The sequence below is a fragment of the Heliangelus exortis genome, chromosome 10 (genome assembly GCF_036169615.1).
Source record: "Heliangelus exortis chromosome 10, bHelExo1.hap1, whole genome shotgun sequence".
In the NCBI taxonomy this organism is placed as follows: domain Eukaryota; kingdom Metazoa; phylum Chordata; class Aves; order Apodiformes; family Trochilidae; genus Heliangelus; species Heliangelus exortis.
The window spans coordinates 18,586,172-18,613,266 of record NC_092431.1 but is presented as its reverse complement, the minus strand read 5'-3'; the positions used below and the strand labels follow the sequence as shown (position 1 = coordinate 18,613,266).

Sequence of the window (27,095 nt, the reverse complement as noted above, 5' to 3'; positions counted from 1 at the left end):
TAAAGAAAAGAGAAAGAAAAAAGAAAAAGAAAAAGGAAAAATTAAAGAAAAGAAAAGGGAAAAAAAAGAAAAAATAAAATAAAAAGAAAAAGAAAAAATAAGGAAAAAGAAAAAAGAAAGAAAAAGAAAAAGAAAGAAAAGGAAAATAAAGAAAAAGAAAAAATAAAGAAAAAAAAATAAAGAAAAAGAAAAAATAAAGAAAAGAAAAAGAAAAAAAAGAGTGAGAGAGAAAGGAATTTCCTAATTCCTTCACATGGTTTCCAGGCAAGGATTTGCTTGGGTTTTGTAAGCAAAAAGCCTTTACATGCTGTATTTCCTTAGGTGAAAATCTACTATCACAGGAATTTCAGGATCCTTTTCAAAACTTCCCTTGTGCAATAATTTATTCCCAATTTGCAACCCGTTAAGCAATTTTCCAAATGATTTCAGATTCTGGTACACCTAAAAAAAAAGTAATCATTCATTGCAGTGTCCATAAGGCCAAAGCTCAGCAGAAGAAGCCACAGTGCAATTTTATCCAAATAATATGAAACTGGGAAAAATAACCCTCTACAATGCAGGAAGCAGCAAGGGAACCCTGTAAATTTAATATTCCCAGGACTTTAGGGCAAAACCAGAAGATGTGTGGCCTTGGCTTAGTAAGTTCCAGAGCATCTTCCAGGGCCTGACCTTCATCTTTTGCCATTCCAAGGTAGTCCTTCTGTAAGCTTGGAGAGCAGAGCAATGTGCTTTGATATAAACTTACTGATTTCTGATGCATTCTGATGTTTTTCATGTGAAAAGCAGCCTACAAGACTGAAAGGATCAAATGGTTCTCACCGTGTCAACATGTGAAAAAAAATTACAATCTCACCCATCTCTTGGGAGAAAAGGGGAGAGGAAAACTTCAAAAGGAAAACTCCTAGGACAAAATCAAAGCCAGGAAGAGAGGGGCAAAAGGGGTGGGAATCAGCACAGCACCTCTTGAATCCACAAATATTAGTAAATGCTTCTAAAGGTCTCAGCAAGCTATTATAATTATTATTTTGTTTATTGGACCAAAGGTTCTCAGCATCCCCTCCTTCACTGCCTCCCAATATGTCCCAGCCTTATGTTCCAGACCAGAGCTGCTGTTTGGGAGCTTGCAGCTCAAACACTATTAAATGATGTGACTTCTCTTCATCTTCCTTTGCTTGTGATTTCCCAGGGAGGCAGGAAAAAAAGGCAAGAGTAGCTAATAGCTGTGCTCTCATTTACACCACCATAAGCTCCACGGATGGCACTGCTGGAGTGAGCATTAAAGGGCTCCCTTCCCATTTTTTGTGTGGATTCTGTGCCCCTGACACCTGCAGAGATTCAGCAGCATGACACTGGGATAACAGAGTGATGAATTGGGCCACAGTCTGCACTAAAAAACAGTCTTGCTTTCTAACTCCTAACAAAAGAATAAAAGAGCTCCTGCTGTGCTTAATGACTTGATTTCTTCCTGGTTTTTTTGGTTTCACTGGTTTGGATTATAGTTGGTGACAGTTTATGAAGGGGTCTTTGGGCAACAGACTATAAAGGGTCAAACTGCACTACAAGTGTGCTGGGAAGGGCAGGAGGTTTTATTAATTTCTCAAATATTTTCCATACCCCTTCTGGCTGGCTTCCCTAAAAAGCAAATTAGCAAAAACACCCCCTTGGCTAAAAATTTAGAAAGGTACCAATTGGCCAGGGTAATGCTGGTCTCCATAACATCTCCTTCCAGGCAGACCCTACCAGGGAAGTCCCAAACAGAAGCAGTTTTGCCAAGAGACCTGGAGAGACTCAGGATGGGAACTGCTGTGTTCTCAAGGTCATTCCCTTTATTTGAACAGATTTGAACCTGTTTATGGCCACACCATGCACCTACCTCAGTCTAGGAAGCCAGAGCTTACCAAAGTACTACATTTATTTATGTCACAGCCCAAACCCTAACCTGTCAAGCCAATGTTTTTTATGGAACACCTTCCTCTGGAGAAGAGTGGAGTGGATTTCTCTGAAACTTGGACTGCCAGAGTCCCTCTCATCTCCACACAGGATCCTGAATCTTTTTTGTATGGAGAGGATGGCATCCCCAAACACAGCCAGCAAATACTAAAGGTGACAGCTAAATCCACAAAGGACTTCTGAGGTTACAATACTAAATATTAAGTCACATTGGCTCTGCTTAGCCACACATTTCTTGTACAGTAAGCACATGAGCACTGTTGGCAGCCAGAAAGTGGGCACAAGAGGCACTACACAGAGTGCTGAAATAATATGAAATGCAGAGGCTGATATATGCATATAATGGAGGCTGAATTTTTAACAATATCTATTAAAAAAATGGACTTTAAAGGTATAAATCACCCCTTCTCAGTCAGCTCTTTGATAAACCATTTCCACATATCCATCAAGTGCCAGCATCCAGCATCTTCATATCACCTCATTATCAAATTTATCACACAAAAGTTTATGACTGCTTCCAAGAGAATGAATAAGCAGACCTGGCTTTTATTTTGCACTGTAACTTGACCTCAAATCACACCCTCCCAAGGAGCTAAGCTGGCTTTTCTTTGCCTTTGTAATAGGCAGCCTGAGCCTCCCCTGCACAGAGCTGGGCTTGGCCTGGAAACTCAGGGGTGTTTGTCCTCAGAGAGCCCTGGGGGCTGAACAGGTGCCTGGAAATGTGGGCTTCAGACCCTAAAATGCCAGCAAAGATGAGTAGATGAAGATGCTTTTTTCTCTAGGGTAATGCAACTAAGGGGTGCTTTAGGTCGGACCTGTAATTAAAACAATGTCTATCACTTTCTTTCACAAAAGCTTGCCTTTCAAAAACCAAATTAACCTAAATGTGAAGGATTCAAATATTTTGTCATTCTTGGGTTTGATGAACGACTTCCTTAAGCTTCTCCCTAACACCAGCTTTTTGACACCTGGTCCCTTTATTTAAACTTTCATGTACTCCAGGAAGTTTGCCACCTTTTCCATCAGAGACACTAAAACTCAGATTTGATTTTTACTGCCAGGGAGCACCTCTTGCACTTTCACAAGCTCCAGAATTTTATTTCCTTTCGAGGCCTTGGAGTGGGGAGTGCTTACAGAGAAGCAAGAGTAAATCACTCTGCTTGCTTGGAGGCAAGGAAGCTATAACCACAAACCTGACACAGGGTTGTAAAAACAAACCACCTGCCTTCACCAAGCTGATGTATGGAAATGAAGGGGAGGAGGGCAAAGGTGTGTTTCAAAATGCTTCCTCCTTATCTGGCATAGGATTGAAGCTCTAACTCCTTCTTAACAGCTCCACATGGCTGTACCACACTGCAGACTTAAAATAAATGTAAAAAGTAGGGTGTGATGTAATTCTACATTAAAATAGTTTTATTTCTTAGAGGAGTCCCGCCTGGGAATTTAGAATTATTAATTCCTTGAGCACCTGATTTATCAACAGGGTCTCCTGTGCCCAGGCAGTCACTTTTTGTAGAAAGGAGGCAGTACAGACTTGTCACCTACACAGCCACTTTGTCACAAAGCCCAAAGTTCATAGAATCATAGAATCATAGAACTGGCTGGGTTGGAAGGGACCTCAGAGCTCATCAAGTCCAACCCTTGATCCACTCCCGCTGCAGTTCCCAGCCCATGGCACTGAGTGCCACATCCAGGCTCTTTTGAAATATCTCCAGGGATGGAGAATCCACCCCTTCCCTGGGCAGCCCATTCCAATGTTTGATCACCCTCTCAGTAGAGAAATTCTTTCTAATGTCCAACCTAAACCTCCCCTGGCACAACTTGAGACCTCTTGTGCCCTCTTGTCTTGCTGAGAGTTGCCTGGGAAAAGAGCCCAACCCCCCCCTGGCTCCAACCTCCTTTCAGGGAGTTGGAGAGAGTGATGAGGTCTCCCCTGAGCCTCCTCTTCTCCAGCCTCAACACCCCCAGCTCCCTCAGCCCTTCCTCACAGGACTTGTGCTGGATCCCTTCACAGCCTCCTTGCTCTTCTCTGGACCTGCTCCAGCACCTCAATCTCCTTCCTGAGCTGAGGGGCCCAGAACTGGACACAGGACTCAAGGTGTGGCCTCCCCAGGGCTGAGCACAGGGGCAGAATCCCTTCCCTGGACCTGCTGGCCACGCTGTTCCTGTTGGCAGAGCACTGGCAGTAGCTGGGGAGAACATTCAGCAGTATAAACAAGGGAACCTGAGGTGGGAAAGTATCAGCCCTTAGGGAAACCTAAGCCATCAGCTGTCACCTAAACCCAGCATCATGGCCAGGGAAAGAGATTATGGTGGTTACAAAAGGGATCCCACTGAAAACCATGCTGCTTGTCCACACAGGGACAGGGACAGGAACCATTACTGGCAGCAGAGCTGGGGTGGGACCAAGAGGTGCCTTGATCTGTGTTTCTAGTGTCCCCACTGAGGCCATATATCTGATTTACTGCATGGCAAGTGGCAATGCAGCACTTGGAGTAACAGAGGGAGCAGGCTGGAGAGGCTGCTCTCATTCCCCAAAAAAGCTGCTCAGGTTCAGAGGCTGGAAACAAGCAGCCTGAATACAAAATAACTCACTTGGCTCTGGCAGAGGTTACAGAAGGGAGCTCAGCCCCCTCAGCCCTGCAGCTGAACTGCTGAGGAAGCATCAGTGGTAGCATGTTAATGACTTCTGGTAATGAGAGGAGAGGGAAGCTTGGGTGCAGAGGGGGATGGAGGGAGGAGCATGAATCTGTATGCATGTGCATAAAAGGATTCAGACTTTTCATACTTAAATTCATTGACATTTAATTTGGAGCCAGAATTTTCAGGGTCAGAAGAGACCCTTAAGATCATCTAGGTGCAACCCCCCTGCCCTTAAACACTTCCAGGGATGAGGCTTCCACCACCTCTCTGGGCAATCTGTGCCAGGGTCTCACCACCCTTCTTCCTAACATCCCATCTAAATCTCCCCTCCTAGTTTGAATCCACTCCCCCCTAGTCCTTTCACTACCTGACATCCTAAAAAGTCCCTCACCACCTTTCCTGTAGAAAAGAGAGGAGGAGAGAGAGAGGAAAGGACCATTTCTATAGTACCAATAAAAGAACAATTTGCTGTTGTATGTTGCCACTGATATTTGAGTATGAATGAAAATTGCACCATTTGGTAATGAAAAGAGCAGCTACTTGTCATAAGGAGTATCATGGGAACTGAAATATCAGATACCAAGCAAGGTGCTGCTTCTGCCATAACTAAAAATGAGAAAAATGGTAACTACGGGTGTCTTGAAACATTAGCATTTAAAAGATATAAAAGGGTTAAATGAAATTCAAAATTTCTTAACCATACTGCACTGCCATGAAGGGGTTTCACTGCCAGATAAATAGCTTTACCTGCCACCAGCAAGGAAATAAGGCTCTTGCCTCCAAACTGGCTTCATATGTGGGCCAGCACACTGTAAAAAAATGACCAAGTCTCAACACAGAAGAGAAATCCAGAAAACTTAAAGTGTGAGCTGAAAACTGCTTTTGCAGCACAGAGTAACTGGAGGTGCTTGAATAGAGTTCAAATGGGAATATCAGCTTTTTCTATTATATGACCTTCAATGAAACGAAATATGAGTAAACTGAAATCCTCTCTTGCTGAGACTTCATAATACTTGCACTACAATCACATACATAGGATTTTTTTTTAAAGATATGATGACATGAAGAGAAATAAATAGAGTTTCTAAAATCCCCACTAAGGCTGGATTTTCCTTTTTTTGTGTCCAAGCTGAAACACCTTAAACATACTCCTTAGGGAGTTAGCAGTCAAACCTTTGTGCAAATCAAGTTCCTTCCAGTTTGCATGAAATAGCCAGAATTCTTCATCTTTTCCAATGATCTTGGGCAGTGTGGTCACTGAGACTCAGGATTTTAACTGTGACTCAATTTGTACTTGTGAACTCTGTCAGTGGTGCTCAAAACTTAACAAAGTGATAGCAATGGTTTATATGGCACTTATTGCACTCCCATTCTGATGCAAAATCAACCTATTAAAAATTTCCTGGGGCCATCAAAAATCCCCACATCCCAAACTCCATAGCACATAGTCCAGTACCAACCTCCCTGACATCTGCACCTGAAATTAAGCCTGAAGAAAACACCAGCTCTGAGCAAGGTGACAAATTCATGTGTTAGGTTAGTGCTTCTAAATTCTGCTTATTTTCCACATCTATAGAAAGATTTTGTCCTTAGACTCACAAGAAGCTCATTTTCTATTAAAGTTTTGCCCAAGGAGAGTGAATTTCATGTTCTTTATGGATAAACCTTTGCTTTTATCTCGTTCCTCTTACTAGATGTTTTGGGGTTTTTTTTCCCTGTAATAGACAAATATGAAAAAATAGAAGGATCTGTCATTCCTTCACTGGAGGATGAATCTAATTCTTTTCTCTAAAATAACCCCTGCAGAAGTTAAACCTCTTGTCATAGTAGAGTGCTCCTATTCTCTCTGTGTTCTCATGATCCGTGGAGAAGGTCTCTCCCTTGCTATTAGATCTTTTCAAATGATTATACCCAAACTACTCTTCTAAGAGACATTTTGTTCCAGCGTACTTGAAAAAATTAAATATTGTCATTATATAATCCAATTCTTTTGCAATGAACAGAACATAATGACAAGGTGAGGATGCAAATAACAGTACTTGCTCAACACCAAGTGTTACAAGTGACTGAGGATTGACACAGTAGACTGCAGCAGTGCAACTTGTAAAAAGCAGATTATTCACCTCAGAGCTCCTCTAGAGCCATTATATTCTTATATAAATCCTCTTAGTTTACACTTCGTGGGCTGTACAGTGATTTGAATGACTGAAAATCCTTCTAGCCTGTTAGATAACAATGTTATTTTCTCACATAAAATATCAGCATCACCATGTACTTGACATCCTCACAACCAAATATCAAAGTACAAGTTGCTCTGTAGAGCAACCTGCTTCCAGAACATAAACACACAGATAAACCAAGGAAGGAAGGAAGGATAAACCATGGAAAGTTGAGCACTCCCTGGGTAAGAACCTGCAGCCTCCTCTGCTGGCAATGCTGAGATCACACAGAAAGGGATCAGCTACAGAAGAGGTGCCCAAAGCCACAGGATCTTGTTTTGCTACCACTATTACACACCTTAAAAGCAAGTCAGCAATTTCACTATTTATTAAAGTTAAACAATCAAATAAGACAACCCCATTGAATGTCTCATCTAAGAAGATGGTGTAAAAAATAAGATACTCTGCTAGCTGAACCTAGGGGAATATATTGATGATATTTGGACCATGCTGCTGTAAAGGATAAGCACTCCTGATGACATGGCACAGTTTAAAACTCCAGTCTGACACACATGAGTACAATAAAGCCTTACATGAGTCCAATAAACCCTTAGACTTTTAGTAGTCCATTCCTTTAGTTGTATTTTAGTCTCCCAGTTTGTATTTTACACCAGCTAAAAAATGCTGTCTCACTTTCTCTGTAATTAGTTGCCAGCATCAGCCCAGATGAAGTTTTAGTGGTGCTCCAGTGAAAGCACCATTACTGTTAATAAAATGCAAGATGCTTCTGGTAGAACACCATGGTCACCTAACACTGGCTCAGCACTCTGTGCTTGGGCATTTTGGAGGCTCAGCATTGAAGAGAAGAGGAATCAAAATGGGGCAGAAAGAGGCCTGAGCTCCTCTACAGAAAGGGGATCCTCTGGTCCAGATACAGAACATGACACTGTGCACTAAACTAGCAGTCTCTGCCATATTTAACTCATAGGTAGTGAGTGTGCCTTGCTTTACAAATAACGGGAAAAATGTCTGTGAGACTCCTCTTTTTTTCTATATGCAAGACAGAGCCTACACATGGGCAGGACCCACAAGCAAAAACTGATCTACATTTACACCATCTCCTAAAGAATGCATTGGCCACAGACTTGAGCCAATAGACCTGAGTGCTCTTTGAAACTTGGGCTTAAATTGCAGACCAAAATGCGACAACAAGTTCTCAGAATCTCCTCCCCCATGACTAATGCCATGGGTAAATAGGGAAATAAATGCCCCAGTGTCAGAGAAAACCAGGCTACTCCTTTAAAGTGAGAAGGGGAAAACCCAGGAGAGGTCAGCCCGTGCTGCAGAGAGCAGCATCAAGCCCAGAAGTTGGATAAACCACAATTGTTTTCTTTCCCAAAGAGGATGAAAGCCCCATGGGGACCAAGGGAGGCCACAGGGGTGTAAGCAGTGGCTGTGCTCTGAACCACCTCCCCAGGACACACAGTTTGTCACGTTTCCAGCTCTCAGTCCAAAGCCCAGCCTGATAGCACTTATCAGCAATCAGGGATTTCAGGCATGGCATTAGCATACAAAGAGGCCACACATCATCCTGAAATGAAAAACTGCTTCTCAAGCCTCTAACCCCAAGTGGACAAAACATTTTCTGGTTTGGCCATGTCCATTTGTCATAAAGGACTCAGTGCCATGGCTGGTGGTGTGCAGACAGAGCTTTAGCTGATCTGATACTTGGGCAATTTTTATTTTTGCCTTATCTGGTTATAACTGATCTGGTGACTTCACTCTCTCTCCTTCCAACCACAAATGTGCTGCTGTCTCACCTCTTTTCAAGTCAATTTAGTCAGACCACCTGCTTCTGAACCACCAAAAAGAAATGAAAATATCTAATGAGAGCCTAAGACTTTCACTGCAGTCAAGCTTAGCCCTGAGAGACCCCTGAGCACTCCAATAAAATCCAGTGTGTTTTACAGCTCTGGACCTTCAGCAGTACATCAGTCTTGTAAGAGATTTTTATTCCAGCAATGAATATTCTGCCAAGCAGCTTGGGGTGCTTATGAAGAGGATACCATCATCCTTCTGTACAGAAACTCCTCTTTCTGTGCAAGGGAAATGCATGTTCATAGTCTCACAGCTATATCAGGTGGTGAAAATGAAGGAAAAGGCAGGGCACTGGAAACTTCAAAGGTGAAATTGTTTTGTTGTTACATTACATTAGCCTGCTGGTAAAGCAGATGAGGATTTTGCTGACTACTCAGGAAGACTGCAAATAAATATTCCTTTTACTTAGCAGGGCTGATTCATAGTGACAATGGATTCACTTCCAGAGGGGGAAAAAAAAAAAAAAAGACAGACATTAAAAAAAAAGAAGGCAAACACACCTTGCACCCAGCAGGCTGTCCCTTCAGCAAGCAAACTGAGCCACGAGGAGTGACCCACTCAGCAGGGAAGTGATGCTGCAAAAGGCAAGTGAAACAGCTGTGGCAGTGACAGCCTGGCAGTCATCACCCTGGGGCTGAAACCAGCAGGAAGACTTATCATAGAATCACAGAATGGTCTGGGCTCAAAGGCACCATAAAGATAATCTAGAGCCACCCAACAATACCTTGGACACTACCAGAGATGAGACATCCACAGCTTCCCTGGACAGCCTGTGCCAGTTGTCCTCTAGCCCAGGAAAGAATTTCTTCCTAATATCTAATCTAAGATTTTATTGCACCCTTATGCCTCAGAGACACCAAAGCTCTGGGAAAATCAGAGCCGGAAGTGCTGCAAAAGTCTCTGCTCAACCCAACCTGCTGGGCACCCTGGGGGTCACCTCCACTGCTGGGGAGGAGGAGGGAGGGCAAGAAGCTCCAGCTGGGTTCCCTCAGCTTTGCTTGCTTGGAAGAAGTGCCATGGGCTTCGCAGAGGATGAAAAACCTTGTTAAGGTTTTAACTCTTGAGTGACAGCTTCTGTGTAGATATTCAGCTCTCGGGTGGATGCTCCAGGCAGTAACTTCATCCCTACACAGTCACAGGTACCTTGCATCATCAATGTTAAATTAAGAATGGCAGTCACTTGTAAAAATCAAACTGTTGGATTATCCTACCACCTGCAGAAGAGAGCAGCCCAGACCCCCCTTTGGATCACATCAGCCCATGGGGGGCTTGCTTGTCCCCTCAGCCCCACACTGAGCTCTCAGAAACCTTCCCCCTGCAGCAGAGCCCTCTCCTTCAGGAGGAGTCTGCCCCAGGGATGCATTTTCAGAACTTCAAAAAGTTTCAAGGGTTTCCAAAATCCTGAGATATTTCATCCCATCATTTTCCTATCTAGCTGGGTTTTTTTATCTTAAACTAGAGGACCTACATAAACAGAAACAAATATAACATAACCATGGCTTCTGAAGTATTGCCTTGGCAGGGAGAGCATCACCAGGCAGCCTGCTCACCCATCTGGCCTCATCCTCCTCCCTCCTAACATCCCCCCCAGGAGCAGAACCTCTGCTAACCCAGGCATCCAGGTGGTATTACAGCCCCTGCCTTTGCAATTATCTTTTCCCCTTTCTTTTTCTTTCCATCCTTCAGCTATATTTGGTGAATATCTTTGATGTTCAGGTAGCTGACTACCTTCCTGATTTCTGTGTTAATGTATTTATTACAAGATAAAGAAGGGAATAAAGATATCGTAATATCTTTATTACATTCTTCACTATTACTTTCTTGAGACAAAAAAGGAATTGGAATCAGATCCTGTATCACAAAGTTAGAAGAAAAAGAATAGTTAATAGCACTATTAATTTCAATATACACATCCAGAGCTAAAACCTAGCACAGCAATATTGATCTAACCTCCCAACTATAGCACCTGTTTTCATTCTCCCATTTTTCCACTACTTTTCCTTAAAAACCTATGCCAGGCATGTGCTGAAAGTTAATTTTGACTGCAGGAGATGTCACAGTTTTAGACAGTAAACAAGAGAACATGAAGAAGGGAATGAAGATTGAAAGAAAAAAATGGGATAGGTTTAATGAAATAGTAATAATGATTAACAAAGCTATATGAAATATGGAACTCAGCCTCCTCAGTTGGTAATTACTGCCCAGCCAGAAAAGTCCCACAAAAGTGGACTGAGCAGCATGTGGGGGTGCACAATTCCAGGGTCTCAGTGTCAGTCTGCAACAGCCTTGGAACAACCAGGTTGGTCCTACCTGAGGTTGCATCCTGGTGAATGATGCTCTGGTGAGGAAATGAAGGGTAGCAGCAGGAACAGCAAAAAAACCCCAAACAATTGCCAAACCAGGTATCACCCCAGCCAGAGGGCTCTCTTGGGAGCCATTTTATAGGAAACACCATGGGAAGGAATACTGGGATTGGCTCATTTGGGTCATCTCACCCATCCTCTCCTCCTTAGGCTCAGCTGCTGCCCATCATCACTGCCACATCCACAGCCTGCCAGTCCTGGTGCTGTCCCAGGCAGGTTTGCCTCTTGGTTTTGGGTTTGTTTTTTTGGTTTTTTTCCTATCCTGGCCATCTCAAAGTGTGACAGAGATAATAAATCACACTACAAAAATTTATGTACGAAAACTCTATTTCCTAGTTCTCAATTTTTCCACAGCCATCAGCTTGACTTTTGTATGAGTAGAAGCATTTAATACAAGGAATATCAATGTTAGAACAGGCAATTATACAAGTGACCTTGCTTTTCTTCATTTGATAGTGAATTATTAGTCTCCTCAACTGTAATTTTATGAGACATCCCTATTGTCTTAATTAATGATCAAGGTACATCTTGAAAACCTTTACAGACAGTATAGATTCCTTCAGTCTCTTTTCTAATTTATGTATATTGACTGGCATATCAGTTTAAACCCTATCAGAGGTAGCTCTTCACTGCAGTCAATTCCTAAACAAAACATCACTTTTTTTGTTTGTTTTTTTTTTTTTTAAGGATCATCTCTCTCTTGCATGGCTGGAATTGCACCACAGGACACTGCACCAATAGAAGTCCTAAAAACCATGGGGTGGGGAGGAGAAAAAGAAACTGGACGAGGGAAAAAGAAGAAGAAAAAATAAAATATATTGAGTGTGTGTCACATGCATATTCCTGACCCTTATAGATTGTGATGGTATCCATTAGATCTGTCCCTGATGTGTCCAAGAATTAGTGCCTATATTTCAGGAATCTGAGCCCATCAAAAACATGCATCCAAGACTGAGAGACTTAGTTGCAGAAATGAATTAGCAGCCATTAATAAAATAACTGGTAATGAATAACTTGACAATGTGAGGCATGCAAGCAGTAAGTAGTTAATGTGGTTAGTGAGAGAAAACTAAAAGTAAAGTTGATTTTCCCAAGCAGAGTTTCATGCTGGTGATTCAGCTCCCCTATGAACTACTAAGTGTGTTTGAGAAGGAGAAACACACTTTTTTTTATACTACTGAAATACTACTGAAATTAGAGAATTACTACTGAATTACTCTCTCAATTACATCTTTTTTTTCAGAACATTTACAAATAGCACACCCCATGTTTGGATTTCTGCAAGCATGTTTATCCAGGGAAGTGATTTGCTTCTTTGATTTGGCAGAGTCATCTCCCTGTTAAAAGATTTCCTAATTCTGAAGGTGTGATCATGGAGCTCTCATTTCATCCCTCACACAGTGCACAATTAAACTGTGGAAAGGGATTTGGGATTCACCAGTGTTTGGACAACTTGTCTTTTGAGATGCTTAGCAGATAACTGAGGGAATTTAGGTTGCCTGTTCTGCTGTCAGATACAGGAAAATAAGATTTCTATTCAAGTGATACAGAAAAATAGCACTGGAGGGAAAGGGGGGTGAGCAGAATGTCCCCGTTCTACAATGCAAAATAAGTCTTTGAATGGAAAAATAACCCAAGACACACAAAATACATTGAAGAAAAAATGCAAATCCCCACTTAAGTGACCTGATTTTCCCTTTAAGGGAAATCTGATGAATTCACATGACCACATGGGCTTTGTCAAATATTTGCAAGATTAGCATTTGTCTCTTTTGATTACCTTCAGATAAAACATCACAATCTAATCCTGTCATTTCTGCACTGAATATTTGGCATTGTAGCCTGACACAAAGAAAATTAATTGGAGTCCAATGTATCTTTTATGATTGAGCATCACAGAAAAACACAAAAAAGATTGCAAATCCCAGGTCCCAAAACTATTCTGCTTATTTCTAGGCAGGATACCTGCAGCCATTCTCAGACCTGAAAGGAAAATGATGTCTTTCTGGCCAGCTACTTTGTGAGAAAGGCTTGTCCAAAGTTTATTTAAAAATCACACTATATCCTCCTAGGAAACACACCCAGGTCCTTACTCACGTAGGGATTTACGTAGGCTTCTGTGTTTTAGTGATATCATGAGAGCTTTTACAGGACTGGACATACAGAAGCCACACCCAAGGTTTAAAAAAACCTACTAAAACCTTCAGTTCAGGGAGAAAATGCTTAGATTTTTTAATCCGACTTTTTTTTTTTTTTTAATCCTTAAACCTGGAAGGGAATAAATACTCCACAAACGAAGCCAAGAGGAGACACATCCCAAGAGGATGGAGGAAAGAAAGGGAGGAGAGAAAGGAGAGAAAGAGGAGGAGAAATGATGAAATAACCCAGCCTCCATTTTCACAGCAAGTTTGTGCCTGAGCCAGATCTCCTGAGTCTGAGATTATTTCTTCAACTCCATCATCTGCCTTTCCTCAATAAAAAGCAGCAATGAGGTGGCTTTGAAATGATTGACAGCATAGCTGAAGGGAGGTAAAGTTCTGACATTATTAATTTTCTGGTGTCTAAAGTAACCAATATCAACATTAATATCCCTCTGCTGAGTTTGTCATTAAATTAAAACAACAAAAATTAACAAAGCAGAGAGGTGGAAATGGCAAAGGCTTGCACCCTCTCCATTAATGTTAAATATATTTTCCATTGTTACAATTCCTGGGAATAATTGCTCAGGATCTAAGTTAGTAGTGGGCAAGAGTGCAATTCAGGTTTCTGGTTGATTTTGGAAGGAGGCTGCATCCTAAATGTGAAGTGCAAAAAATCAGATGGCTACAAAGGGAGCTGGGAGACTTTTAGTGTCTTAGACACCCTGAATCCTGTTCATCTGCAGTCCTGTGATGCTCAGGCACCCTGAAAAACCCTCTAATACCACATTTCTCTTGCCCAGTCCTCAGAGATGCAAAGTGGGACTTTAAACATTAATTAATACAAATGGGGGATAGGCATTAGATTAATGAGACATGACATTAATGTTGTTTAAACCCCCCTAAAAAAACAGATTATATCTAACATTTTGATATCCTGATTTTATAAAATGCCTGATGACATCAAGCCTTGGAGACTTGTTATACATCTACTGCTTCTTGGTTCCTTAGCAAAGAAGGAATAAATGAAGTGAGAAGAACACTGGAAAAATCTAATAGACAAACTGACTAATCTCAGACCCCAAGGTCAGAGCAAAGCAATTCATTTCTTGGCTTTTTGAACAGCACAAGACATGATTTATCAGTCTGGGACCAGACTTATAAACACTATACATCTCAATAATATGTTCTTTGCACTGTGTAACTTTTTAAACAATGATAGATTGCCTGGGCTGGAACAAAGTTATTTTATAAACAGAAACAGAATATTTGCAAATGAAATGGCCCAATAAAGGAAAGCAGGGGGAAAAAAAAGAAAAAAAAAAAAAAGAAAAGAAGAAAAAGAGAAAAGAAAGAAAAAAGAAAGAAAAAAGGGGAAAAAAGGGGAAAAAAAAGGGAAAAAAGGGAAAAAAAGGGAAAGGAAAAAAAGGAAAAGAAAAAAGGAAAAGAAAAAAGGAAAAGAAAAAAGGAAAAGAAAAAAGGAAAAAAAGGAAAAAAAGGAAAAAAGGAAAAAAAGGAAAAAAGGAAAAAAGGAAAAAAAGGAAAAAAGGAAGAAAAGGGAAAAAAGGAAGAAAAGGGAAAAAAGGAAAAAAAGGAAAAAAAGGAAAAAAAGGAAAAAAAGGAAAAAAAGGAAAAAAAGGAAAAAAAGGAAAAAAAGGAAAAAAAGGAAAAAAAGGAAAAAAAGGAAAAAAAGGAAAAAAAGGAAAAAAAGGAAAAAAAGGAAAAAAAGGAAAAAAAGGAAAAAAAGGAAAAAAAGGAAAAAAAGGAAAAAAAGGAAAAAAAGGAAAAAAAGGAAAAAAAGGAAAAAAAGGAAAAAAAGGAAAAAAAGGAAAAAAAGGAAAAAAAAGGAAAAAAGGAAAAAAAGGAAAAAAAGGAAAAAAAGGAAAAAAAGGAAAAAAGGAAAAAAGGAAAAAAGGAAAAAAGGAAAAAAGAAAAAAGGAAAAAAGGAAAAAAAGGAAAAAAAGGAAAAAAAGGAAAAAAAGGAAAAAAAGGAAAAAAAGGAAAAAAAGGAAAAAAAGGAAAAAAGGAAAAAAAGGAAAAAAAGGAAAAAAAAAAGGAAAAAAATAAAAAGGAGAAAAGAAGAAAGGATGATGACAAACAGCAGCTACACTTAACTGCAAAGGAATCTAACTTTTTGCTGTAAAGTATTCAGAATGCACATCCTTTAAAAATCTCCTATCATTTTGTACATCTGAAATTGAAGGCCACAAATGGAAAAATATTTCCTCAGTTCAACAACACTAAAAAAAAACTTCCACTGCCAAAGAAATATTATTTTGAGTTAAAGGAAAATTATGAATCAATACCTCTAGTTACACATTTGATCAGAGACTTCCTCTAAGTCATTAAGAAATTCAAGTCTTAAGTTCCTGCCCTATATAGTGAAATAATATTTACTTTTTCTTCCATCAAGAGCCAAATCTTTATAATTGGCAGCATTTGGGCTCATCATCTGCTCAGATTGAGGACACAGAACATAAATTTTTAAATCAGGATTCCCTATGGCCAGAATCTGGCCCTGAGGACATTGCTACAGGGTAAAAATGCTCCTGGAGGCCATTTGGAGGCTGCCAAAATTCCTGAAAAAGCAGAATGGACATCCCAGGACTCTGCCTGGGATGGGAGGAAGGAATTTGGGCACAGGCTGCTCTTGTGGTCTTGGTCTGTTTCTTGGGAGTACAGAGTGGATGCTCAAGAATACAGATGAGCTGAAAAACTCTCTCTATGAAATGAGTTTGAAAGTTCAACATGCTTGATTTCCAGTCCTCTAAATTTACTGCTCCAGGCAACACAGCTCCTGTCAATTTCCAGGTGACAAATTCTCTCTGGGAGACTGGGATGTTTCTTTATCCAGTTATTATTTAGACAATACAATATGACCTCAGTTTGAGTAGGGCTGATCCTTCTAATGTAGGAGAATCAAAAAGATCAAAGCTGCCTGTGACGTGGCTGCAGGAGGTTATTTTAAGTGAAGTTCTGCTTCAAGGATTATTCAGGTATTTCAGTTCAAACAGCAATTGCTATGGACTTTCAGCACACATATGCCAAGCATGATTTTCAAAAGAAAAAGGAAATTATTATTACACTTCAGTGTTGTTCCACAGATTATCGACAATAAAATTATTTCAGGCTCCCATTAAAAAAAATTGTAGATTAAAGCAGCTGAACACTGCAAACACAGCTCCTTGTACAACAAACACCAACTTTATGTTGCTTCAGGTCCTACTGATGCTGTATGAGGGAACCACTTGAACAAAGAAGAATAAAGATATGAGTTCAGGCTTGAAAATAAGACATCAAAAGGGGGCTTAGCAGGAGGCAGAAACAGTTACTTTTACATCTTATCATAACTGAGGCTATAATAATGTCCTTTTGCTTATACAAAAGAAGGGGCTGTGACATTTCCAAAATGAGATTTCAGCAATAATTCAAAAAAATCTGTTCAGTAAGTAACAGCATGCACCTTCAGATTTCATTTTTTCCTTTTTCCATTCTCCCTTCTGTAATTTAAAGGGTGCTTCCTCTCCACTTGGCTCCTTTCCACTGCTCCTCTGGCTGGGATTTCACATCCCCCGGGTACCTCAGTGCCTCAGACCCACAGCATTTATTCTGCTCTCTACTTAAACCCATCCTAGAGGCCTAAATCTGCAATTTATTGCACTTTTGCAGACTGCTGCCCCTACACAGACCTCCAGGATCCCCAGGAGCACCAAGGGAGCTTTAAGCTGGGCAGAGCATTGAGCCTTCCCCCCTCCTTCCCATTCCTCCTTCCTGTATTTCCAGTGGATCTCCCTGTACTCCAGCAAGCTTCCTGGGGCCACACACAACAGGAGACAAAACAATCTCTGTGTGGAAAACTTTAAAGTCTAAAAGCTGATGTTTCCACCTTCCTGGGCATTTCAGGATATATTCTAGGGCCCTGACCCATCTCCCTCACTCCCCAGAATACAAGAACAGAGAGGGAGTGCAGATCTCAGCAGGTAAAAAGGGGCTCAAAGCCAGGGCTCCCCAAAGGTGGAGACCTTTGCCCATCTCAGCACCAGCTCTCTGTTACTTTCAAGGCTGCCAAACACCTGGAAATGCACAACTGGGGCTGAGACCCAGACACAGATTTACCCTGGCATGCAGAGTGCAGGAGGCATCACCCTGCTCACCTCTGTCACTGGAAAGAATTTGCATCCCTAACCACTGACAAACACTGCAAATTCCCTGCCTGGAGCTGTTGCAGATTCTGAAGTGGTTCAGTCCTCTGCCTCCCTCTTTGCTTTTAAAAACACCTGTGTAACCTCTGCACTAGATGCAGCCTTCAACATACAGCAAGCATGGAAGGGAAGACAGCATTTTAGATAAAAAAGAAATATAATAATAAAAATTGTCTCCAATAGCAGCATGATCAGTGGCTCATCTAACACCTCCAATGAGTTTGAGACAGTTGCCACACCAGTCCCTTGCCCTGGATCTTTGGGAACAGTGGTGGAGCAAACCCCACTCAGCAGGATCTTTCCAACAGAGCCTTCCACAGGTGGCACTGGATAAAAAAATATCCCAGCTGTGTTGTTTCATTACTCATTTCAAGTTAATGGAGTCATGAATCCCCATTTCCAGGTGATGCAGAGGTCTCCATCAGCACAGTCAGGGCTGTGACAGTGATCCCCCTGCCCTGCCATCACCTGCCCCTTATTTAACAATGTTTAAAATCCCAATCTCTCCTACTTGCACATAGAGGTTGTGAACCTCAGCATCCCTGGGCACCCTACTGGGCCCCTTTTCCCTTCTCTTCCTCTCAGAGTACAACTCAAAGAAGAGGAGTGATGAAGAAAAGCTTTCACATCTTGGCCACAACACTGCAGATGTCACTGGGCTGTTTATCCCACAGCCATCCTGGAATCCAGGGAGCCAGACAGCCCGGGTGGCTTCCATCCCCTCCAAGAGCACAATTACCTTCACCAGCTCTCCAAGGGCAACCTGGAGAAAAGAGAAGCTCTCCCAAGCTGGGGGAGAAAAGAAAGTGCCTCCCTCCCTCCCTCCCTCCCACCCACCCCAGCAGCAATGAAGAAAATCCTGAGCTCTGACCACACCACTTCTCTTAGCTGTGCTGCAACATGCTTCAAATCAGCACCCACTTAAAAAAGAAAGGTGGAGCTTTGCCTTTCAGTCCCATGCAGCAGAGGGCAACACGTCAAAAATCCACAGACCTCTGACTCAAACCACAAGGAAAAAAAGTCAACATAAACTGAAACATCTGTAATCAGCATTACCAAGAATTTCAGGTAATCCCCATGCAGCTGAGAAGACTGCAGAGGTGCATACATCTGAAAAGTCCCAAAGGATGGCAGGCATGTGCATGTTTAAAAACATCACACAGCTTTAATGGTAACCACATGATAATTTTACAAATTATATTACTTCTACCAAATGCTCTTGATCACATCACAAAGACTGTGGTTTCTAACCCATCTCCCAGAATTTCTTAAAGCAGTAGAAGCCTTGGACCAGAATCACTTCAATCCTTTCTGTATTTTCATAGTTTTAAGACAGTCTGCTGTACAATGATTATTCAACAGTGAAAAAAAACCAAACAAGTGGGTTTTTCTTTTTTTTTTTAAAAGGTTTGCATCCCCTGACTTTTTAAAGCATAGAGATATGGGTATCTGGGTAGTTAAACCCAGATTTGTTACCAGTTCACCTGGCCTGAGTTCCTGATCTACAGCAAGCCAAATAACTTGTGACTTATTAAAGCTCAACTTCTAAAAATGTGTTCTGTCTGAAATGAAGATTAGCAATGAAAAACCCAGTTGTATGTGGATATCTGTGCTAATGATTAATCAACCACTTTGTTAAATATTAATGCTATAGGTTCTACTTGTATTTTTCTGGTTTGAGCTATCAGTCCCACATTCTTCAGTATACAAATCCTGATCACATTAAAAAGCCTGGGAACACCCAAGACTCCTCAATGGCACCAAAATAATAGGAACCTGCCAGTCCTTTGGCCATCTTCATGTTTTATCATCAGTTTCTTTATAATTTTCAGGGCTCTGAAGAAAATATTGAACAGCACCAGATTTGGTTCAGACTTTGAAGAAAAAAACTAAAACCCTTCTGCATACTCCCCACCAATGGCTCTTTGGGTTTATTTTTGCTTTTCTCTACATGTCTCAGATCTGTAGCTTCATCTTCTTGGAGTGTAGAGTTCTGGGAGGTCTTTTTAAACAGTGAGTTATTTGCTACCCAGCCAGGTATCTTACTTTAAAAACCTAAGAAAATTAGAACTCCCAATTAATTTTTAATCAAATAAACTATTAATTTCCTCAAAGAACACTATTTGATTTAGCAAGGCATTTTTTCTTTAATTTTGAGAAAAGGTTAATATTCTTTCATTACTGGCAGCAGGCACCAAAACATATTTACCAAAATAGCTCTGCCAAATCAAATTCTCTTTATCAGAACAGTTTTTCTTCCCATATTTCACAGGCAGGCACCATCAGAGTATTCAGGACTGAAAGAAAATCCCACCAAAAATACCCTGCTTGGCTTAATTGGATGGGATGCTGTGCTCTGAGTATTCAAGATCCTCCAACTCTGAGAGATTGAAAACAAGTAGGAATAAGGATTTGATTAATATTTAAACACAGCAAAACTGCCAAATATTGCAGCAGATAAGTTTCTTGGGCAAGATTTTCCTGACAGGATACCAGTAACTTCCCCTGAAAGGAGCCACTGATATTTCCTTATACCCTGAGGGGGAGAATTGGAGCCCTGGAGATCTATTTAGTTTTCTGCTTTCTGTGCACATAAAAGCAGAATGCATAACAAGGTCACAACAGGCCAAAAATAGCAAATCTTCAAGCAACTGCAATTCAAATAGATACCAGATCTGCTGGAAAGCAAGCAACTTGACCAGCATGCAGAATTTCTGAAGATCACTACTTTTACAGCACTTTACATTTTATGAGCATTTTTCACAAGTCAAAAAAACCCATCAGGTACATACTTTTCAGGGTTCTCCACTTCTTCAGTAACAAAATTGAGGTAAAACCTAAAAGAGAGGTACAGAATGTATTAGAAGGGTTTGGGAGGTTTTGATTCTGTTGTTCTTCCCCAAAGAATCAAGATGTTTTTAGTTAAGCACTGGAGTTTAACTATAGTAGACTGTGTAGACCCATTTTAAGGAGAGTGTGAGATTTAACTTTCCCTCAGCCTCACACTCAGAATGGGAATTCTCAGAAAAAACACACACACACACAAAAAAAGGAAAGGAAAAAGGGGAAAGGGGGAAAAAGGGAAAAGGGGAAAAAAAAGGGGAGAAGGGGAGAAGGGGAGAAGGGGAGAAGGGGAGAAGGGGAGAAGGGGAGAAGGGGAGAAGGGGAAAAGGGGAAAAGGGGAAAAGGAGAAAAGGGGAAAAGGGGAAAAGGGGAAAAGGGGAAAAGGGGAAAAGGGGAAAAGGGGAAAAGGGGAAAAGGGGAAAAAGGGAAAAAGGGAAAAAGGGAAAAAGAGAAAAGGGGAAAAGGGGAAAAGGGGAAAAGGGGAAAAGGGGAGAAGGGGAGAAGGGGAGAAGGGGAGAAGGGGAGAAGGGGAGAAGGGGAGAAGGGGAGAAGGGAAAAAAAAGAAAAAGGAAAAAGGAAAAAGGAAAAAGGAAAAAGGAAAAAGGAAAAAGGAAAAAGGAAAAAGGAAAAAGGAAAAAGGAAAAAGGAAAAAGGAAAAAGGAAAAAGGAAAAAGGAAGAAAAAACAACTAAAGCTTTGGAATGTTGGTGTTGAATTGAGGTTTTTTTCCCCCAGCATACTAGGGTAATTATGGATTCTCCTAATCCTTTCCACAATGACACATGCACCCTTAAACCTCATATTCCATTTGTTGCTATAACCTTTCACAAATTCAGATTATATTAGCAAAAACTGGTATCAGGGTTCCTCAGCAAGGACTTCTTAACAATAAAAGAGCCTCAAGAAACCTCTCCTAAACCCAGAATTTTGACACTAGTGTGTTGTATACGATCACAAACCTGGATGCTAACCCTGCTCAGCCTCTCACAGAGGTTGCTCTCAGTTGTATCCCAGCAGCAGGCAAGAGGCAGCTATGGATGGGAATTTTTAGGAACTACTCACTGGCCACAGCCCTGCATCCAGAGCCTCCAGGAGCCTCAAGGTCACTGAACCCTCTGTTCTGCATTTATTTGCACTCCATCTGCACATCCCTGGATCCCACAGATGTGCACACACCAGCACCAAGTCCCACCCTGGCTAATTAAGCAGATCAGTCAATCCAGTGTTTGTGCTGGATTTCTACTTTTAGGAGAGATAGAGGGATGATATCTGACCTGACCATGCCACAGTGAATAAACAAATGGACCAGGGGCTGGCAGGAAATGTGGGAATTTTACTCCAGCACAAGTCTTGGATCAGATCTGGGTTAGCAGAACAAGTTAATGCTGGCTCACATTTCTTAAAAATGTCATTTTGTGACCAAGCATGATATCTTGTAAAACTAGATTTGCCCTGTTATACAACAGCCTCAGTACTTCTTTTTAAAATTGCTAATCTAGAGAGCACAGAAGGGGGTGGGATAGTTCAAAGGAGAGATGGCTTCTGACATTCAGCTGCTTTCTTTCTTCTCTGCTTCTAGACAAGTAATTTAACAGCTTTACTTCTGTCCTGTTACTGATGCAAAACCATGCTTTCTTGCCTTCTTTTTGCTACTTCTTTTTACCCCAACTTCTTATATACCCAACAGTCTACACTTGCTCTTTGCAGGACGAACCCACCCGAATAAAGGATTCTACTGGTGTTTTTTATTAAAGTTGTATCACTCCAAGTTAATAGTCTCATAGGCTATGCATAAAATTCTGCCTGAGACCTGGGACACACCACTTGCAACACTCCTTCACATCCAGCTTCTTGGATTGATTTAGCCCCATGCAAGTGCTAGTGCAAGGGTATTGACACTCCACTTAATAGTCTGTTCTCCTGTGCTCCCAGGCAATCAATTGGGGCTGGTGACAAAGACAAATAGGCAGCTGGGAAGAAGCACTAGCCAAATCAGGTCTTTTCTTGCTAATTTCTTTTATAAGTGACAAATAAAGACCTTGAGATAAAAGTCAGAAGGTGTAAAGGAAAAATAGATTGGTTTTATTTAAGGCTTTAGAGCGCCGGGTGGAAAAGGGAAAGAAATGGCAAAGAAGCAACAGAATAACTGTATTTTTGATGCAGCATTTTACAGTAAACAAGCTGTCTCAGTAATGAATAATATTATAGAGCCTTTAAAATTGCCACCATACAAAAACATACAGTTAGGGTAATATTTAAAAAGTGAGAAGTCATCATGTGTGGATGTGAGAGACAGAGGTGATGCTATGAGAGAGAGAGATGAGGAGGTAGAGACTCTTCACATAATGGGTTGAATTTCTTTCAGGGTTTCAAAATGCCAGGCTCTTTTCTTATATATCTATTACAGATAGGGGCTTGGGACTCTCCTGGGTTTCCTCTCCCTTTTCCACCACCATTTCATATAAAAGTTCTGTTCAGTATTTCAGTGTGCATGTTTATAATGCTCCTGCAACCCAGGAGTTACAGATCTGCAGAGAACTCAAAATGCTCTCGGAATAAAATAAATAAACCCCTTATCTTGCAGCCTTCGCCTTTTGTACCAGGTAAAGAACTTGGCTGCCTGTGAGCTTGTGGGAAGGAAAGGGGAGCCCTGCAGACAAAACTATCTCAAAATAAGCCCCCTCTGGGCATTTTAGCCTTTTTCCTGCCCTCCCCACACTGCAGTCTTTGCAGAAGTGTGTCTGGCACTGCCCGTTGGTAACAGGAATAAATCCTAAGGCAGATGTGAAGAGGAGCAGCACCTCTCAACCCAGCTGCTTTGGAGTGGGAGAGGGAAAAAACGTGAAAATTCTGAGCAGGATACTTGAGGGCAGACTTTGCTCACAGTCACTAACACTTCTATGGAAGCCAGTTGCAGTTCTTGTTAAGGGAGGTCCATTTCTTTTGGAGCAAAAGGCATAAGAACCCAGTTTTTAACTTCTTTGTGGTCTGTACTGATGTTATCCCAGTTTACTTCTCATTCTTCAAAGACTGCTTTTGCAAAGGAGAGGTTGAGGTCTACACAGGTGGAATGGAAAGCCACAACTTTGGAAGAGCTCGTGGTAATTCGTGTAATTTTCATGTAATTAGTGACGTGTCCAGCAAAAATTAAAACTCCATTATCCCTTTGATCCGAATACCTAATAAAAATTTTAAAACATTCCTTTCTTGTCGCCTTTATTTCTAAGGAACAGAAATAAAAGCCTGTTTTTTCTTAGTGTTCAGTGCACGTTTATATACTGTACACTGTAAAAGAAAAACCCTTTCTTTGCAGAGCTGCTTGCAGAATAATAACTGAGCATATGGTGAGCTGTAGCCTTACTACAAGATGCAGTCTGGCAAAGCGTGCAGAATGTGCTACTTTTTTCCTTATATAAATACATGTCTTTGTTAGGGCATATCAGTGGCTGTTTTCAGGGCAAATCCTCACAGGTTACAACAACTTACCAGCCTGAGTAGGCATACATTCCTGAATAAAAAGCAAGTGGTAATCCCATGACACTGGCATCATTCCCTGCAAAGGCATTCTGAAAATGTTGTGTTTCTCCTGCAAAAGCAACAAAAAAGCAATATTGAAAAATAAGTTCTCCGGTCACCTACTACTTTAAAACAAATAAATATATCACACCAGGGAATATTTATTCACCCAACAGTTTGCTGACTTCAAGTTCTGCCCTTGACCTTCGTTTCTGACCCAACCCTTGCAGCTCTACTCTGCCAGCACTTGTAAAAGGTTTTGTGGCATCCCTAGTCATGCAGTGGCAGAATTGGACCTCTTAGGTTGTTTTTTCAAAGCATTCTAAGCCTGATGACACCTGCTGCACTGTCACCTCCAGTGGTGACTTAAATCAACATGCAAGAGCAGAATGAGCTCTGTCATTTCTGCTGTGGAAAATTTCACTTATGTAACATCTTAATCAGAAGGAACATTGCTCTCATGTTGCTCACAAGCAACATTTTTCAAGTAAACAAACCCCAAAACTTAACATTTTTACATCGAAAAACATAGTAACTCCCTACCACATTGTATAATATATATATAATATATATATAATATATATAACATTACACTAAGAATGACATATCTATAAATGCAAACACGAGTTGTGTTAGGCTCTTATTTATTTACAAGACCTCCCTACAATATCCCAGATTTCCTGAGAAGCAATTTATCCTCCACGTGTAAGGAGCAGCAATAAGCAGAATTAATTCAGGTTTAAATTAGCAATGGGTCAAATCCTCCACCCTTTGCTTGGTTTTTACTGTGCCCTCAGCCAAAATTCCCACTGAAGTTGAGGCTTTTTGCATAAGGGAATTGCTGTGACCAGAGGAAGGTCCCAGCAGGGAGTCAGGGACAGTGTTGGAGCTACTTCAGGGTACCAAACCCATCCAAACCTAGATCTGGCCTGCTCCAAAGGTCGAGGAAAAATGAGATGGATGGCAACAGAAAGAAATTTTTGTACAGGAAACGAGGTGAGGGAAGAGGCACTGCAACTGCCAGCAAGGAAATGAAACACAGGAAAACAGAAATAGTGAATAAGCAGAATGATACACAGGAAAACTTTTCTTTCAGTCTGTTGCTAACCACAGAGAGCTGCCTGTCCCTGAGAAACTGAGCTCACTGCAGAGCCTGACCCCGTGCTATGAACCCAGGTGGGAGGCTTTGTGCAACATCACAAAAAAAGCATCCCCGGGAACAAAGCCAACAACTGTGATAATTTTTGTGAGAGAAAATCTGCCACCAACTCATTACAAAGTGCTCCCTGTTCTGACCCTCTGTGCCGGGCAGCTCCTTGTGCTCTGGGTTGTTATTGTCTGGTGTTGCTGGTAGAAGAGAGAGCTGGGTTTGCCACCATCTTAGGGCCATCATGGAAAAGCCTCTTCAGGCAGCTGAGCATATGTCAGTGAAAAGAGGTTTTTACCCAGACAGCTTCCAGAAAGCCAAGGAAAAGCCTGCACAGCTGGGTCTGTGCTGGGTGCTGCTGAGGAGAACACAAAGGTGTTTTCACACTCCTTGCTTATGCAGCAAGACTGATAAAGTCCATAAAGTAATTCTGGCTTTCAAACACGTCTGCTTTCCTTTTCTACAGCTTGCTTAAGCCCAGACTATTGACTTAAGCTGCATGCTTTAGTCTTTCACTTGGCAGAAGCCTGCACACAACACGAGCACCCAGTACTTGCAGGCAGGAAGCCCATGAAAGCAATAACCTAATACAGCTCCTCCTGCCAGTACAGCACCTTTAATTTCACAAAGTGGTAGATCAGCATGAAGGAGACAGCATCACTCATATATCCCCCAATTCTGAATCCATTTCATCATCCCATACCCAGTACCACACAGGATTAGGCACTACCCCAGTTAAAGGAGAGAGATTCTGCCTGGACTAGGGATGTACTCTGGAGGAGGGGTATTCCCATCTGTGATTCCCATCCTACCCCTCTCACAAAGTCCATGCCAAAGGCAAATGACAGAGAAGAGCAACCCTGTCCCCCATTTGAAAACTGAGTCTCATCTGGATAGGCTCATTGGCATGTGAAGGGAAATACCAGTTCATCCCAGTGTAGTTCCACTTCTAATCAATTACCTGGGAGTCCTGAGCTTCACTTAAACAACCACATCCTAATTAAGAGATTTTGCTGTTATAAGCATTATTTGGTGAAAGCAGGTGGGGAAAGACTGGGGAAGGTAAAGATAAAAGCACTTTTAAAGCATTTACTTCTCATTTCATACCTTTAATTAGCTGAATAACTCCAGGGACTATAATTATCAGAATTGCTACAAGCTTGCAAAAGGTAAGGAAAATCTGAATGCGGGCACTCCAGCTGACACTCATGCTATTCAGGACCATCACCAGTGCTGCAAGGAGAAAAAACAAAAGTCAGAAAGGAATCCTCATGGTGCTGAAACTGCTACAAAACTGCCAGCAGAGAGGCCACAGACACAATAGATCCTGATGCATTCAAGGAAATACACCCTGATACCCTCCCTCTTCTCACATTCCCCTTCCAGACAGCACAGGAAACATTTCAGTCGAGCCCCTCTGACCCACACCACAGGGTCCATCCCTCTCTCATGTCTGGGCTGAGACACAAATGACTTCTTCATTTACCCAGAAGCTGCTGGGGGTGGTTGTGATGGTGCTGATGGGTTGCTGGGACCTGCCTTGGATGAGAGAAATTAATTGCCCAGCCCCTGTCCCTCCAGAGTTCTGTATCTGTGGTGGTTTGAGCAGATTGGCATTTTCAGAAAACAATAACCATTAATAACCATACTCAGCTTTCTCACCCCCATTTAGACCACTCATAAGTTTGTCATTCACTACCTTATTTTTCTCTTTTCCTCTTATTCTCCTCCCTTACTGCTACACAACCAGAGATGCAGGAGGACCAGAGTGCAAGCAACATGCCTGTCCCTGGGGGGACTGGGTGAAGAGCTAGACACCTCTCACTTCTTGACAATAAAGTCCAGATTTTCACTTACAAATGTGTAGAGACATAAGAAAGAAGGGGGTTTGAAGTCTGCCTGCTTGGCTCACAACTCTCTGCAGGCCAGAGAGGGCATTTTCTGGCCTGGACTTCAGCTGTTCTGGCTGACAGGAGGATGGTGGGTCTGATCATCTGAGTGCCAGGCATATAGAGCTACTTTTATTTAAGCAGCTATCCTGGCAGAACAGATTCAGCACAGGAGTTTAGATAGTAAAAAAAACAAACAAACAAAAAAACTCCCCCAAAACCTCACAAAAAATAAAATAAAATAAAAAAAAAAAAAAACAAAAAGAAAAAAAACAAAAAGGAAAAAAACAAAAAGCACCACCTTCCTCCAAAACTGAAACAAAAAACCCACAAACCAAAAAACTACCTAAAAAATGAAAACTGTGAT

The 27,095-nt window shown here is 41.4% G+C and overlaps 1 protein-coding gene across 1 annotated transcript in view; it reads right to left on the bottom strand.

The window, feature by feature from the left end:
• SLC7A11 (solute carrier family 7 member 11) overlaps window positions 1-27,095 on the bottom strand; it is a 60,313-nt gene that overhangs the window by 17,800 nt on the left and 15,418 nt on the right. Inside the window, exons 4-6 of the mRNA XM_071753796.1 lie at window positions 25,947-26,072; window positions 23,663-23,762; window positions 20,126-20,170 (exon numbers count right to left, since the gene is read on the bottom strand). Of these exons, the coding sequence (XP_071609897.1) occupies window positions 20,126-20,170; window positions 23,663-23,762; window positions 25,947-26,072 (271 nt within the window). The remainder of the gene's footprint in view (window positions 1-20,125; window positions 20,171-23,662; window positions 23,763-25,946; window positions 26,073-27,095) is intronic.